Raw genomic sequence first — 17,125 nt, 5'->3', positions numbered from 1 at the left:
AAAATAATGCAATACGTTTGCAATATAACAAAATTATTATTGCAAAATAACGCAATTGTTTTCGAAATAACGCAATTGTTTTGCGATATAACGCATTTATTATTGTGATACAATGCAATTCTTTTGTGAAATAATGCAATTTTTTTTTTTTTTGTGTGTGGCGGAATAAGCTTCCGTAGTTTTATCTTGGTAAAGTAATATATATTGCTCTACTTTTCCCTATTGCATTATTAATATGTAGCCTTAGAATACCTAATCTCACAGACTTACCACTGTTTATAAGGTATTATTGTATATAACTTATCCCCCCTTCCCTTCTATATCTATAACCTCAGACAATTAGATGTAGTAAAAGACAAGCAGGAGTTAAACTACACCTAAATAATGTATTATTGATAATATTCATAAATAATAACAAAATGCAAAGTACATTTGAATATTGGCAACCATACAACCTGATAAAATGGTGATGTGTAACTCAGGTGGCCAACAGACTTGTAGTTACTTGTAGTTCTCTAGTTAAGGCATCATTGGTGCTTAGCTTTAAGCCACATGTCTGTTCAATATGTCTGCTGAGCTGTGCTCTTCATTGTGTTGTCTTCATCAGTTCATGGTGTGATGATTTTAATCAGTTATTAACAAGAGAAAGATACTTGTACATCATCACAGGTTAGCAAGAGAGAGAATGTGAGGTTTAGCACGTACATTTATAGATGTTCTGTCCAACCCCTACAGCCAATAGGACATCATGGTACTTAAAGGCCTCTGAGACAAGCCAATTCCAAACAGCCATACCTCAGACCAATGGGGGAAATAGAACATCTTAACACCCCCAAACCATATGTTAAAGTACAACTTAGCCTACTTGGGGGTAGAAAGATTTTAGCAAAGAAACACTTGCCAAACTGGTTTAAGACACATCCCCAAATCCTGTCGTAAAATTACAAAATAGACTCAGTTGTAAAAGGGGTGGTTGGTAAACACTAGATTACATTGCTTTGCCAAAATTACAAATAAAGACGTACAAAATATTTATCAGGTTAAATGCAAAATCTCACATCACAACAAGAGCAATCATGTACATGATTATCTTCAGGTAATGAGGATTATGTGGTGATGCAGTTCACAGTACATATGCATATATATGAATAATTTACCAAATACAAAACAAGCAGGAAAAAGATCTTAGTAAGACTAAACAAAAATATACTGTACATGCACTATTGAATTTATTGAAAGCACATTATTTTAACAGCATGCTCATAGCTATTTCCTGTTTTGATCAAGTGGACCGATGAATGGACATTATGTTAATGTTACAAAAACTAAATCCTATTTTAAGGTTCTTCTACTGGAATCATAGTCGGAGTTGTAGTTGCTGCTGTGGTGATAATAGCCATCATCATAACTGGATTGGCCTATTGGATGAAAAGACAGAGAGGTGTGTGTTTCTTTCTTTTAAATTTTAAACATGCTATTCTACTGCTTTGGTTTAAGGTAAAAGTGCATCAACAAGAAATATGATGGTGCAAGTATTTGCGTTCCTTTTGTAATTTTCACTGTGCTTTGGGTATATACAACACAAAGAACAAGTATAATAATGACCCATTCACAAGAAACATTACATTGTTAAACCTAAAGCACTAAAACAACTTTACCAACTAAATGCCATTTAATGCAGTTGAAGAATAATCCTGGCTAACTCTAGAAATGATCTGGCAGTTTGCATTGACACATTGTTTTTTTAAATTGATCCTGACTTCTCAAAGTAAAGAAAGTCCATATAATGAAGTTTTTAAATGTTTTGAAAAATACTTTGCAGCATATTATGCAGGATAGAACATACACATACTGTATAGTCATGTAGTTTGGTATGACTTAACTGACTGGCATAGCACACAGCCTTTCAATGATTCTACTGTATTATTTTTCAGTTAATTAGAACATTAACACAATTGTGATGAAAAAGGCCATTCATCCCATCTACATCAACTGTCCTATTTGATAACATATCCCATTTGTCTTTAGTTCTTTATGTGAAGAAAAATGTTTTAACATTTTAGTGAAATCTGCATTTAAAAAGTTTCCACCTTTGTTCCTGTGCTCTTTTGAAGAATTTATTTTAAAGCAACAGCTGGAATCCATTGTACTAATTCCCTTTGTAATTTTACACACTTCACACTAGTCATGTCACCATTTAATCTACGTTTGCTTAAACTGAAAAGGTGCAACTCCTTCAGTCTCTTTTTCTATATATATTCTAGCTCGCCTTTACAGTTTTTATTCTCTTCACCTTCTCCTTACTACTAAAATATGGAAGAATCTCCTTGGGTCATCTTTTGCCTATTCTGCAGTATTTCTTTTCAGCTGCTTTCCTAATATCCCTTTCAACCATTGCTCTCATATGTCCTACATTTAGTACTGGAGTTCTAAGTTTTATGCATCTTATATGGCTCTTTTGTTCCATTGTAACTTCTTTTTTTGCTCTTTATTTTTATATCCATTATGGAGTTCTCCCTAATTTCTTACTGCATCCTGCCAAAACACAGTGAAATGCATTATATTATAGTTATTTATCCCCTGTATCCTAATGTGTGCAGTATAAACACCACAGCATGTAAAATATACACATGGCACTATTTAGTATTCATCTCTTCTCCCCTTTTCTTAACCATCCTTGTGCAATACAACATCTCTGGAAGCAGCGGTCAAGTCCACCAGAATGGAACACAAGAAAGGAGACAACTCTTGCCATGTATTGCAGAATGTCGCTTATAGTGTTATGCTATATTTTTTGTTACTGGGCATTCTGTAGTTATAAAATACTGACATTTATAAAAATAATAGCGGATTTATTTGAAAAGTCTACATATTACATTTTTAAATTAATTTTTCATAGGACTCACAAATGGAGGAGGAAATATAGTTTCATATGTGAGAGATTTAACCTGAACGTTTATCAATGAAAAATATTGTTCTATGAATTGAATTGGTAAGTCTTTTTATAAAAGTATAAATGTAATTAATTTCCCACTTTTGTAAGGACCTACAAAACATAGAAACTTTTCAACACTGCTTTTATAAACTAGAGCAGTTTTAATCTTAGCTCAATCACTATTTATATGGAGTTGATTTGTAATCCCAATATCCAAATTATTTTCTGCAGGTATCCTTGTTTTCTTACATTCCACAGATGTGCATCTGAGGTGTGGTCATTCCATTCAAGGATGGTTCCTACCGGATACCTGAATCTACCAAGATTGGCTTTGGTTTTCCTCCATCCTAGTATTGGAAAAAATGTTTGGAAAATGATCAGAGTACCAGATATATTTCAGTGACATCTGCTTTGAATGTTTTTCAGATATTTCAAATCTAAATAAATCTATTCATCAATCCATTTTGTAAATTGTTTATCTTGGACAAGGTGATGGTATCCCAGAACATAATACAATTAGACCTTTAACTTGCTCTGGTGGGATGCCAGTGTGCTGCACTATACACTCCATAACAGCCAAATGCAACTACTATAACAAAATATTTATGGAACATACCATGACAACAACAACAACATTATTTATTTATATAGCACATTTTCAATACTTATTAACAAAGAACAAAGTAAGGTTCGATGTTCCAGGGAGGACAGATTAAACAAACAAACAAAAAACAAAATCTGCAGGGGTTCCAAGGCCACGAAACCACCCAGGCCCTACAAGGCATTCTACCTAACATAAATGATCTCAATCAGTCCTCTGGTTTTCAGGCTGGTGTGTGGTGACATACATCAGTGTTTTTATAACGAGTGTTTATGAGGCTGAGAGAAGTTTTACTTTTCACATCTACTCATTTGGAGTTACTGTAATAACTCATCATTTTTGTTGCTGAGGCCTGCTGGTACTCTGTATTCAGTTTGTGCTATCCTTTTTTAACAAAAAAAATTTTATTATTTACAATATTCAAGACTTTGGGAAGCTTACAGATTTATAACCCATTCCAAAGAGTCACCCACTGTCCCTGTCTGTTTGAATTTTGCACATTCTCTTTCTGTCCATGAGTGCCTTCCTTTCCTGCGCTTTGCAGGGAGTACAAACACCCTGAAAAATAAGTTATTTTACCTTGTTGCTTAAATCTAGACCAAAATAACTAACCATGATAAACATTAAAACAGGACGTAAAGGACAAAACAGGTAGATAGTTACAGTATACTGTATGTCACCAGGGGAAATTTTGCTTGAAATTTCCATTTGAAAACTGGAAAAAAATGACACTTTTATTGGCAGTTTAATTTTTGGAAACAAACAGCTGTGCAGGCTTCATATCATCATAAGCAAAGAAGGTTCACTAGTATAACAGGAACAAGGGATCTTGTCAGAGGTTCAGGTTTTGTCTCTCCAGCCGCACCCATAAGGCTGATTTGGATGGATGGCTTGGTGACTTCCAACAACACAGAACTTGGGTGTTAAACCATCATGACAAACAGTAACCATGGCATCAGTTAAAGTCCCCCCTTTTACTATATTGTTCAAATATTATATTTACCCAATAATTGAGACAATTACATATACTGTATGTGTCTTCTGGCAAGTTAGATTTTTAATGCCTTCAGTTTATATTTCAAAAGGACTTTGTTTTACAGCTCATATTCATAGTCTAAGCTGCAAAATGTTTATGTGTATGTATATATATAGATAAGCATGTAATACCTACTGTATGTGTAAACATACAGTATAAATATGGCAAAAGAATATATATTTGTATATATAATATCTGTATAGCCATTTAAAACTATAAATCACAGTAATATACTAAATACAGATTGTTTTTGCTGCACACAACACAAACTTGGGATAGCTCATAGTTTTAAACTGGCACTACATACAGTATGAGAGTTATGGTCTGTGCATGTTTGTACCCTGCTGCCCTGATAGGTACTGGCTTTTTCTGAACCTGTAACAGAAAATTTAATTGGTGGCTGTTAATTTATTGTAAGGCACACATATTTACTTAAGAATAATGTCTGTGTATGTTTTATAGACTGTACATTGATCTAACATAAGTACCGTGTCTCTTCAGAGTATCCTTGGGTACCGCTGGTTTGACTTTGTGTTGAATGAGTGGTTGCTTACGGAGTTCCGATTGTGGCACATTACCTGCATTGTGAGGGAGCGTCTGTTATGGCGGTACGGCCATGTGGTGCGATTCCCCAAAGGTGGTCCGGCTTGCAGGATCCTCATTGTTTAGGACCTGAGCAGCCAGACCAGGCCAAGGGGATGTCCACGTAACATCTGGTCATTTCCAGAGGGTGGGACTGCACTGTGTGTCTGCCTGGGGGGTTGCCAACCAGGATCCCGAACTGTTTTGTCTCGTGGTGGGTGCGGCAACGTGCTGTACCAGTGCCTGCTCCCCAAAATGACCTGACCTGTATGTTAAGTGTTACTCTTCTCACTTTGTTAAGATTACCTATGAGTAATGCAGTGTTACTGTTTACACTTTACTTTATCCATCCACCTGTCTATTATTATTCAACATGTTTAAATCCAGTTCAGTTTTACAGCAAATTCTACTGGAAACTTGATCACAACTAATATGGAGCATAGATATATGCACATTATTAATGTATCACCTTGATAAGTATCCTTTTCATTTCTCTTTGGATTGCCATGTCTGTTACCAAACACAAAGGTTTGGGCACAGGAACTCTTCAGTGCCAGTGTTATGTGTGGTATTCGTTTCAGATTATCTTGCTAAACAGGATTTTGGTTTCTGCGAAAGTGAACCTTGGTAACTATTCACGTTTGACTTTATATTATCAAGTCATTTTTACTTAGACATACAACCCCTCAATGTTAGGAGTATGCAGCTTGGTCCTACAGTGTACAGGGAGCTGCAGGTTTTATTTTACCATCAGTTTCTTAATTAGATATCTTTATCCTGCTTTCATTCTGCATTTCAGAAAAATCAACCAGTGCCTGTTTCATATTCCTCAGAAAATCAAGAAAATTTCCTATTAACCTTCATTGGCTATTACCCCTTAATCTCAGGGTCTTTTTCACAGACCTAGTGGCCATGTTGTGGTTAGCAATGCATTTCCTGTTGCCATCATGTGACATTAGGAAGCAGTGCGTCATGACAACATGACCCAGAAAGTATTTAAGTCAATGACGCACTCCTGCTGGTGCCCTAGACTTTGGGTTCAATAAAAAACAAGCTTTCATGGTGTCAGCAGTGTTTAAAGGGAGACAGATACCTGGCTTGAATATTTGACTTTGATATTGATTAACATTTTTGGCTTGGTAGTTTATAGTTCCTTATTGACTACTCAGCATGTAATCATTTACTATGATTTTTGTCACCTCTATCTCCAGGCCCATCAGAAACATTTCTCTGCCTGTGGCAGAACATTCACAAAGATTTTATTTTTATTCAGAAACACTGCTGATAGAGTGCCACCATCTTAAATAATGGTGCTGCAATGATGTAATGTGTTTGAATATCCAGCAGGCACGTGATGGTAACCAGGCATCATCTACAAAAACAATATGGCTACTATAAGGTTAAAACTCCAGAAACAGTGGCAGACACAACTGAAGACGAAAAAGAAAATGGTGGCACTGTGATGTCACAAAAATATTAACACCAAAAAACAAACTTAATTCATAAAAAGATATCAAAAATGGAAGCAGTACGGCAAAAAATCTATTTAATATAACATTGGTTACTAAAGACACACCAAACAGTTTCAGACATCCTCGTTCAGTCTAAATTTTGAACTGCATAATGTACCATCTTGCTTCAGTTTAAAAAATTAGCAATGAAAAAATAAGTATGGACAGTTTTATTATAGTTAGAATAAAATATGTGCCAAAATATCTAGTTTTGCCACCTTTCTAATTAGAAACAACTTCATAAATATACACTCATTTACTCCACGTATAGTTCTGATATTTCTTGAGAAAGCAATAGGGATCCAAACACACAATTAATGCAAATCAAAATTAAAAATTAAAGTACCCTGCCACAAAAAAGTTATTTAGGTAATGAAACATCTAACCCGCCTCCAACGAGATTTTGCAATGTGATTGACTGAATTACAGTCTCATCTGACCAGAAGTAATTATCAGTATGCCTGACTAAAAATTACATTGGAAATTAAAATGTTGGTATTGATTCAGGATTGATTTGTAGAGCATACAGATACTGCAAACCACAGTGAAAAAGTCCGCTGATGCGATTCAAGGTTCACTCTGGTTATGCAACTGCAGTTTTTCATTATACATATCCACACATAATATTAAATGACCCTGTAATTTTTTTTACTTTTTATTTTCAATCCAATTAAAATTTCAGTATTATGAACAACAGGCTACGGTCCGACCGAAATGTTTTAATTTATGCTAAAGACAAAGTACTCAAAAGGTTAAATTTACAATTTTATTTCATTAAAACTGAAAAGAAGAACCTAACACAATTCAACTTTAAATTTCCAGCTTAAGCAGGATTAAAATACCCCATAGCCTTTGTGGCATAAATAAAAAGGAAAAAGGAAGCATTTTTTAAAAGTAGGCTGAACAAAAAATAATGAAGCCATCTGAAATGTAGAAGGAAACGACTTTAGAGATGCACTCTCAACATTAGGTTGTGCACCCCTCTTAGGCCCCCATTCAGGTGTAGAGTTTCTCTGGTCCCCCTCATCCTTATTTGTTGCTTAGCAATGACAGCTGGCCGTAGTCACATGATGGGTGGGCAAGAGAAACTACCTTCTGTGCTCTTGCATTGTGCCTTACTTGCCTTTCCAAAACTCACTTACGGTATGATAGGATTACAGCAGTGTCTCACCCGGTTTTTCTGTATTTTTGTTTTTCTCCCAATATGTTCTAGTAGAGTGTTTTTGCAGATTCATTCTTCCTGTTTAGAAAACATACATATCAAAATACCACAGTCAAGCAATTTATTTGCTTGAACGTAAGGTTGTGGAGGCAGAAAACATTTATTTCAAAGTGGTTTTATCTGCAGTCAGGGATTGCTGTAATGAATTCTTGGAAGTGGCCAAGGAAGGTTTTTAAAGGTTTGAAAGCTGTCAAGAATGCATTAACTGAATTAATATGAGACTGAAACAAATTTTACAGCTAAAGGTCAAAACAAAAAGGAGTCAACAAATCTAGTAAAAGGTCTTTATTCTAAGTGGACATTCATTATGAACTAAAGAGTTTCTTAGCAACAATATTTCCTAAATACTCACTAGAGGGGGAATAACCATCAAACCCTGGCTAGTCAAACAAAGGGCAACACAGAATCCTTATAAATAAAAAGATGTATTGCCTCTAAAACACCCTGGTGGCATAACATAAGTTCCAAAGAGCACAAGACAAAAGGCATAGAAGGCAATGCTTTCAAAATAGGCCAACAGCAGACACAGCCACAATTCAAAATACAAGAATGGTTGAAAAACAGAGTACAAAAGTCAAAATTTCAGTAATTCACAAAAGGCACAGAATAATCCAAAAGAGAAACTCACCAGCACCAAAACCGTATTCACAATTAACCACAAGGGTCTGTGGGTTTTGCACAGTCTTTATAGGGTTCCACATCTTGGACGACCACCCGCAAAACAGATCACACAAAGCAAAAGATGCTTAGACATAAAGAAACTAAATAATGAATGATTTTGAACATAAACAATGAACAGAATTGACACAAAGGAGACATTTGAACCCCAGCCGGAGGAGGAACCCTGACTAAAATACAACAATGTCTTTCTCCTAACTATATTTAAAGTTCTTTGTTTCTTTTAGATTTTATGTAAAGCTCAGAAAAAGAACTGCTGTGTGCCACCATCTTAAATAGACAGAGAATGAAGACTCAGTATGTAACTTAACCAGTAATAGCATAGCAGCCATAAACAGGGGGTATTTGGGGAGGGGGCAGACTTAAATCATTGTTCAGACCCCAACTACCTATACTGATGGAACCACAGGAAAAACTAATATGCAATATAAACCCTTACCAAAATAGCAAGTTGTGCAAAAGTATGCAATAAGTGCATGGACAGTCACAAAAGCCACAAAAACATCTGAGATTATGAGCAACAAGGAGAGAAAGAGAAAGACAGAGTGGGAAAGAGTTTGTAAAGCTAAAGTGTAAAATGTAAAATTATACACAATAAAAAATAAAAATTAATAACAAAAGATGATGAGTGATTAATTCAATCAGATCGCCTACAACTGTGTGCCACACACACTCAAACTCCATCATTAAAATTGCCGATAACACCATTATCATAAGCCTGATCACCAACATTGATGAGACAGCTCACAGAGATGAGGTCTACCTGCTGACTCTGTATTGCCAGAGCAGCAATCTCATCCTTAATGTCAGCAAAACCAAAGGCCTAGGCATAGACTCCAGAAGGCAGACCACACCCTTACCTGCGTCAGAGGGGATGCTGTTGGGAGAATGAAGAGCTTTACATTTCTTAGACACTGATGAACTGAAATTGGTGCAGCACATTTCATCTTGTTAAGAATGCTTACCAGTGCCTTTACTTCTTCAGATATCTGAGGACACTTCACATTTCTTCATCTGTTCTCATGAATTTCTACAGCCGCACACATGGCTGGATCTACAATCAAGGTGACACAAATGCTCACAAAGGGGGCTTCACACATTCAAGGGAAAAAATGCATAGTAATAGAAAAAGTCAATGTTTTCACCAATAGTATAGGGAATCACAGCAATCTACTCCTCACTTGAATCTTCATGATTATAACAGTATCCAATCAGACCTAAACGAAAAGTTTTTAAAAGAAAAAAGTCAGAATTAGCGTAAGCTATCCTAATTCAGGGTGTGCATAAGAAACATAATGATTTACTTCATGAGGTAGAAGTACATAACAAGACTAGTTGTGTCAATATTTGAAAAATTAAAATCTGTGTTCAAATTTAAATGTTTAAAGTCTAAATATTCTCAGTTGTAATAAAATGTGTCATTTTTTATTCTCTAATTGAGGTCCACAGAGGGCTAGTAAAGGATCAAAAATCTTGAAATGTGTTTTTTTAGTAAAAAACAGCACCACAGATAAAGAATCAAATATTAAAAATATTTTCAAACTCGAGATGAGCATCCTCAAAATAATATATATAAAATGACATTCCATATGCCTATATTACCAATCCAAATTTTTTCAGAGTTTTGTGAAAAGGAATAACTTTGACTCCCATTAGGAAATGGGCCCCGTTGGAGTCTTTTGATGTGGCATACACAATTTCAAGTCCTTCTGATCATTTTTGCTGAAAACACCTATTAGATTACTTTTTATAATAATGGTTTGCTTTCCTACACACAATTGCCCACATTTGAGGATTTATCGGGTCTAGAGGGTCACAAATAGTTGGTAACCTCATCAAATTTGCCATCTTGCCTAACTAGACATCAAGGCAAGTCAAACAGAATATCTTATGTGTGAGTTTTCTCATGTGTCAGGAGGTACCAGGCAAAAAAAAACAACAAAAACTGAACTTGTCTCTGACCAGAAAGCAGGAGACAGAGCTGGTGGTAGCAGAGTTAAAGATGCTGAGATTTACATTGGGTAAGAAGAGGATGGATAGGATTAGAAATGAGTACATTAGAGGGTCAGCTCAAGCTGGATGGTTGGGAGACAAAGTCAGAGAGGCGAGATTAAGCTAGTTTGGACATGGGCAGAGGAGAGATGCTGAGCATATTGGGAAAAGGATGCTAAGGATAGAGATGCCAGGGAAGAGGAAAGAGAAAGGCCTAAGAGAAGGTTTATGGATGTGGTGAGAGAGGATATGCAGGTGAAGGGTGTGACAGAGCAAGATGTAGAGGACAGAAAGATATGGAAGAAGATGATCCGCTGTGGCAACCCATAACGGAGCAGCCGAAGAAGAAAAAGGAGATCTTAAAGAGTTCACAGTTCTTATGAGTACAGATTTTGACTCTAGGTTGGATGATTATGGGTCAGGCACGATCAGAGCAGGGGTCTGTTTGGTCACTTTTATGAGATCATATATTTGATGCATTATTGTGCTGCAAAACAGAAAAAGTAAAATGGATAGTCAATCGAAACTAGTCTCCAATAGGGAACCTAAAAAATAAATTGAAGAAAAAATAAAAAATAACTATACTAAACACTAAAAAAGCATTAAAAAAGCTAAATAAAATGATGATTTGAACAAGTAATTTGAACGAGCCATAAATACTACAGTTGAGAGTAACAAGACAGTCAGGAGAGGGCCAGTGTCACCGCTTCTAGCAGCTTTAGCAGCAATGCGCACTCAAATCCTGTGAGGTCACTGACACAGATGGCAACATCGATGTGGTAGGCAAGGAGGCCAATGCAGCAGAAAAGACGCACTGAATCTGACTCAATTCCATTCAGTTTACCTTTATATAGTGCTTTTCACAGAGTGCAGGTAAAGAGAGCTGTCTTCAGTTCTATGATTACATGATGACCACACATAAAAATACAGATGTGTTTAAACAGACAGGAAAATAAAGTAGTTTGAAACTGATCAAGATAAATGGAGCCCAGCAATATCCGTCCATTAATGAATTGTTGAACTATGGATTATGGCTCGTTGAAAATGGAGTAGAGGAAAACTAAAACTCCAAATAACCCACACTGAACAACTCCAACCCCAAATGAAGGATCTCCTTTTCATTTATTTGCCTCCAAATCATACCACCTTTTGGCACAAAATGTCCATTGTCAAGCTTGGGTCACAAAGTTGCACAGGCGGACACAGTAAGATTTCCAAGAAATAGAAACTTTATTGCTGATCTGGCAGATACAAACACAAGTCTCTTTCAGAAGCGTGGTCGAAGGTCCAAGAGAACAGAAGGCAGACACTGATTAAAGTAAAGAAAGTCTTTATTCATTTATTCTTGGTGAGCAGTGAGACTCCTGCAGCGAATGTCAGCTGTGTTAGTGACAGTCGCTAAGCAAGAGCCCAATCTTGCGGGGTGAGTTCCCTTTATAACAGATCTTCAAAGTCAAGCTTAGCATGACAGAATATTACACTATAGTTTGCTGGGGTGGGGGACTACTATGCCCAAGGGTTACATCATTTTATTCAAAATAAGTAAGCGGAAGTGGAAGTCCCTGTTTGCTGATTAGACAAAACACACAGATGTTTCCTAGCAGTCTTCTTTTTAAAAAGACTAAAATCAGCAGTTTGCTAAAAATGTTGCAAGTTACTTTTTAGCTTACATGTATTTAGCAGAGGCAGTTTTAAACAATGGCTTATTGATTATTAGTACATTAATACATACAATATTATAGCTTAATAATGATTTTTCTTTCTCAGAAGCAGTCCGGCAACACAAAGAACACCTGTCAAACTTGATGCCTCTGCCCCAATTCCTGGTCAAAACAACACAAAGTATCCCTCGTCAAGGGGGTACAGAGGCTCAGAAGCAGCAGAGGGATTCTGGGGGAAGACAGGACAGGAGAGTGAGGCCTCAGGATGGCCGTGGTATGGTCTTTTAAACGTCTGAAGTCCTGTGCGAGGAGCATATTGTGCGGCAAGCCTGCAGCTGATCCTGCAAAGAGGAGGTGTAAGAGTGTATTTGTCAGTCAGTCATTGTCCAACCTGCTATATCCAAACACAGGGTCATTTGCTCATGCTGGAGCCAATCCCAACCAGCACAGGGTGCAAGGCAGGAACAAACCCGGGCAGGGTGCCAGCCCACCGCAGAGAGTGTGTTTGTTTCCCATTGAAATACTGTTTAAGAGGGGGTTTCCAAAGAGCGGCCATGTCTGCTTGAGACAGCGCTCACAATATGTGCCTGGTATGGATATCTTCATTGGGCTTAGTGAGGTGAAGTGACAAGGAGCTTTTTGAACTTCAACATCCCAGGGCTCATTGAAGTCTTAATCTGGCCTTGAGCTGCACAGTAGAGTCCATCCGCACTGGTCATTTTTTGGTATGGCACCTGATTGGCTCAAAATCATAAACCACTGCGAAAGGTGGTCAAGGTGGCACACAATATTACCAGCAAACAACTGCCTTCTATTCAGAATGTATAAGGCACCCTCTGCCTTAGATAGGTAAGCAGTATAATAAACTATTTTTCATAGTTGCATTTCTCATTCCTTCCTTCTGGCAAATGGTACAGGACCAATGATACTCATATCGGTTTATTCAAAAACAGTTTCTATCAAGAGAACGTAAGGCTACTGAACAGCCAATCATAGATAACAAATAGTGTCACATACCACTATATAAACAAAAAACTTGTAAATGTTTATTGTACAGTATATGTATATTGCATTCAATGTATAATTTTGTGTGCATTTATGTGTCTTTGTTGGTATTGTGAGCAGACCATGCAACTAAGAATTTCATTGTGCTATGTACACATAACAATAAACTTGAACTTAAAACAGTCTCAGTGTATGTTGGAATTTGATAAAAGAACAATGAGTAGCAATGCATCAGATTGTGTTCTCAGTTTCACAGCCATACATTCAAAGGACAATGGGCATTCAGGTGGTCCTGCTTTTTATATTCAGACCCCCATCCATACCTGAGATGTGAGCTGCTTCAAACTAAGTAAGCAGTTGCCCTCATAAAGCTAAATAAAATAAGCGGTTTATCTCTACAAAGGTGTCTGTACAAAGACAAATATATTAACCTTTAACAAAATCAACAAGTTAAATAAATTGTCAAAACCTTTACCCCAACCATACTAACATGAAACGTCAAGAATATTTCCACTTGAAAATCTGAAATAGTAAGGGAGGTACAGTGACATGCATAAAATGATTAAAAGCACATTCTATTTTGTGTTAACTATTTTATGACCCAGCAAAAATAAATAACAATGAAAGGTAATGATACCTAAATATAAAAAATAAAAGAGCTGCAAATTCACTTTGTTGTATACACACTCTTAAATATGCCACATAGTATAGAATGCAAAAGCACATTCTAAAAATACTGCAGAGACACATAAAAAATATTGTCACGGAACTTAATATTCAATTTAATTTAGGTATACAGTAATCAATCCTAGTGACACCTACAATGCAGTAATGACATGCTAGAACACTGAGAGGCCACCTCACTTTGTGGATAATGTGGACAATTCATGGAATATAGAAAATGAAGAGAGTTGAAGAGCAAGGTAATTGAGACCCCATCAACAGCTGTATGCAACTGCAGAACCAGGGCACCATACACCAACTCAGGTTTACGCCAGCAGTTATAGGATGGAAGTTAAGGTTAGGGGTTAGTATGGTTAGTGTGTAGAATAAATGGTTAAGATTTGGGGTTTGTTCATGTTAGGGGTTAGTTTTGTTAAGGTTAGGGCTTAGTGTGGTTAGTGTGTCAATCAATTTGATTTCTGGTGACCTATAAACAATTATTTTCCAAACTGTTAGTCTAGAAAGGCAGTGATGTCACTTCTGCCCTGAAACTGCTGGTGTAGACCTGCTGTGACATATGGTGATGTGCCTCTGCAGGTCCATACATCTCATAGGAGAAACAAAACATTTAAAGGTTGTGATCTATGATTTATGGGAAAAATGAAACTTTATTCGTCAGTTTTTCCAACTAATAAATAGCTCTTAATTTCTATTCAAGATCGTTTGGAAGCCAGGCCAACCCTGGTCCTATCGGTGGTAGGCATTACACAGGGTGCCTGTGCTAAATTTGGATTTTGGGAAGTTTTTCATACTTGCTGAAATCCATTCAGTTACAGGGAGATTTTGTTGTTGTTTTACAAAAATGTGAGCCTCGCTCTAAATGGATCTGAGCATAGACTATCCACCTGTGCGGCAGGACTGAACACTGCACAACGATATTTATTGTGCAATGGGAAATTATCCTCGATGATACTACGTGCTTTTATTGCGTGTGTTGCATAACGGTAACTTTACTGGAAAACAACAGTTGTCGCATACTTAGTTAGCGCTTACTGTAGGAAAGGGAAACTGCGGCAATCAGTTTAAAGCGTTGCACATTTAATGATAATCAATTATGAACAAAAATAATTTCGGTCACCAAAAGACGCCTGGATTTGATTTAAACCGACAAGTGCAGTAAATAAGGTTGCATAGGTTACCAGTACCCTGCTGGTCGCAGTAAAACTACACACACGCCCAAGCAAAAATATACAAGCAATCAGAAAAACCTACAAGTTGTCCAAGCGCTGCGAGACGGCAACCCTGTCTTTTCTTATCTTGTCTATGACGACACGAAGGGGTGCGAGTTCAGTGGGAGCCACGCCTTCGCCTGTTTAGGTGATTTCAATTTGCCAGACGGACCTTCTCCGGATTAGGAGCCGCCCTTCAGTTCTGAGAGGGACTACGCGAATGGTCACAGTACACAAGAGTCCAGTTCTAAACTCGGATTAATAATGACATACGAGACAGTTTCTGTCATTCTGCTTATTTATTGCCCAACGTCGTCATTCGCTGGTAAGTTTCCCGTCTATTGAACTACGCTATGGTTAGGGTTAATTTGCTTTAAAGTTATAATAAAATACATAAGTCAATAAAGAATACATATGAAATTGATTTCAAAGTATGGAATGACTGATGCATTTATTTTCAAGGTTTTTGTGCGTGTCTTGACTATTTTATTTGCGCACCGTGATCCATACCAGGAAATTGCAGTTGAGAAAATTAGAATGGATGAGATTTTATTTGCAATAAACTTTGTATTACAGTGAATATAAAATGGAAAACTGCAGCAAGAATTCTGTACTTACAAGTGTTTCTCTCACTAATATTTTCACTTTTAATACTTTCAAAGTCCATGCAGCTTTTGTTTAAAGATAAACTGACCAGAACCTGACCTGCTACACTCCAATGGCAGGTACATTTGAAAATGAGGTACATAATTGTAAATTGTAAGTCAATTTAAAAGAAAAAGAAAAGAAAAAACACTTGCAAGTGTTAATTGTGCAACATGAAAATTGATATGTAAACCAATAAGAGGCAGGTTGCCAAAAACAATTGAGAGTATATAAATCAAGCAGTTTTGCATACAATCATTAGCAAAAAGTAATGTAACAAAAGAAACCAATGAATTATAAAATGTGAATTATTCATGCAACTGCATAAACACAAATATCAAATGATTCAGAAACAGCAATGAGGGCTATCCGTCCATTCATTTTCCTAAACCACTTATCCAAACAGTCACTGGAGGCAAGGCAGGAACAATACCTGGACAGGACGCCAGACCATAAAAGAAGCAAACACACACACACACACGCACACACACACAGGCCAATTCAGCAACACCACTTCACCTAACCTGCATGTTTTCATATTGTGAGAGGTAACAGGAGCACCAGAAGGAAACCCCTGTGGGTACTGAAGATAAAATATCCAGCATTGCATTAAACCATTGAATGGCTTAATGTGTGGTAGTGCAAGGACTGTATTGATGGTAGTGAAGAGAGCCATACGATTGGCTGATACGTTCTGGGGACCCGTCACCTTCCTCTGACCCAGGACTGTAAATAACGAGCAACAGTGATAGCTGAACATCATAGTGTAGACAAAAATATTCCATTAAAAACAACAGAGGATCGATCATTGATAAAATATTTGTACTCATGTAATTTAAAACAAAAAAAGAAAATAGTTGCATCATATACTAACCATTATAATAAACCAAGTAGGAGAGATAATAACTATAAAGAAAGACATTAAAGCTGAAGTAAATTCAGATAACAAGTAAATAATCATTATAATGATGTAAAATGTGGCACGGTGGTGCAGTGGTAGCGCTGCTGCTAGAGTTAGGAGACCGGGTTCGCATGTTCTCCCGTGTCTGCATGGGTTTCCTCCAGGCGCGGTTTCCTCCCACAATCCAAAGACATGCAGGTTAGGTGGACTGGTGATTCTAAATTGGCCCTAGTGTGTGCTTGGTGTGTTTGTGTGTGTCCTGCGGTGGGTTGGCACCCTGCCCAGGATTGGTTCCTGCCTTGTTGGCTGGGATTGGCTACAGCAGATCCCGTGACCCTGTATTTGGATTCAGCGGGTTAGAAAATGGATGATGTAAAATTGTTTTAGGTGTATGAAAATAATGGAAGGACCAGGTATAACAAAACTAGCCTATAGATATATGTACTGTATATACACAAAGAGTA

At 37.0% G+C, this 17,125-nt stretch overlaps 1 protein-coding gene across 1 annotated transcript in view; it reads left to right on the top strand.

The window, feature by feature from the left end:
* Positions 1-17,125, top strand: part of LOC120538575 — a 62,299-nt gene that overhangs the window by 21,248 nt on the left and 23,926 nt on the right. Inside the window, exon 7 of the mRNA XM_039767969.1 lies at positions 15,302-15,440. Coding sequence (XP_039623903.1) covers positions 15,302-15,440 — 139 coding nt within the window. The remainder of the gene's footprint in view (positions 1-15,301; positions 15,441-17,125) is intronic.

The sequence above is a fragment of the Polypterus senegalus genome, chromosome 11, assembly GCF_016835505.1.
Source record: "Polypterus senegalus isolate Bchr_013 chromosome 11, ASM1683550v1, whole genome shotgun sequence".
NCBI classification, from domain to species: domain Eukaryota; kingdom Metazoa; phylum Chordata; class Cladistia; order Polypteriformes; family Polypteridae; genus Polypterus; species Polypterus senegalus.
This window is presented reverse-complemented; position numbering and strand designations above follow the sequence as displayed.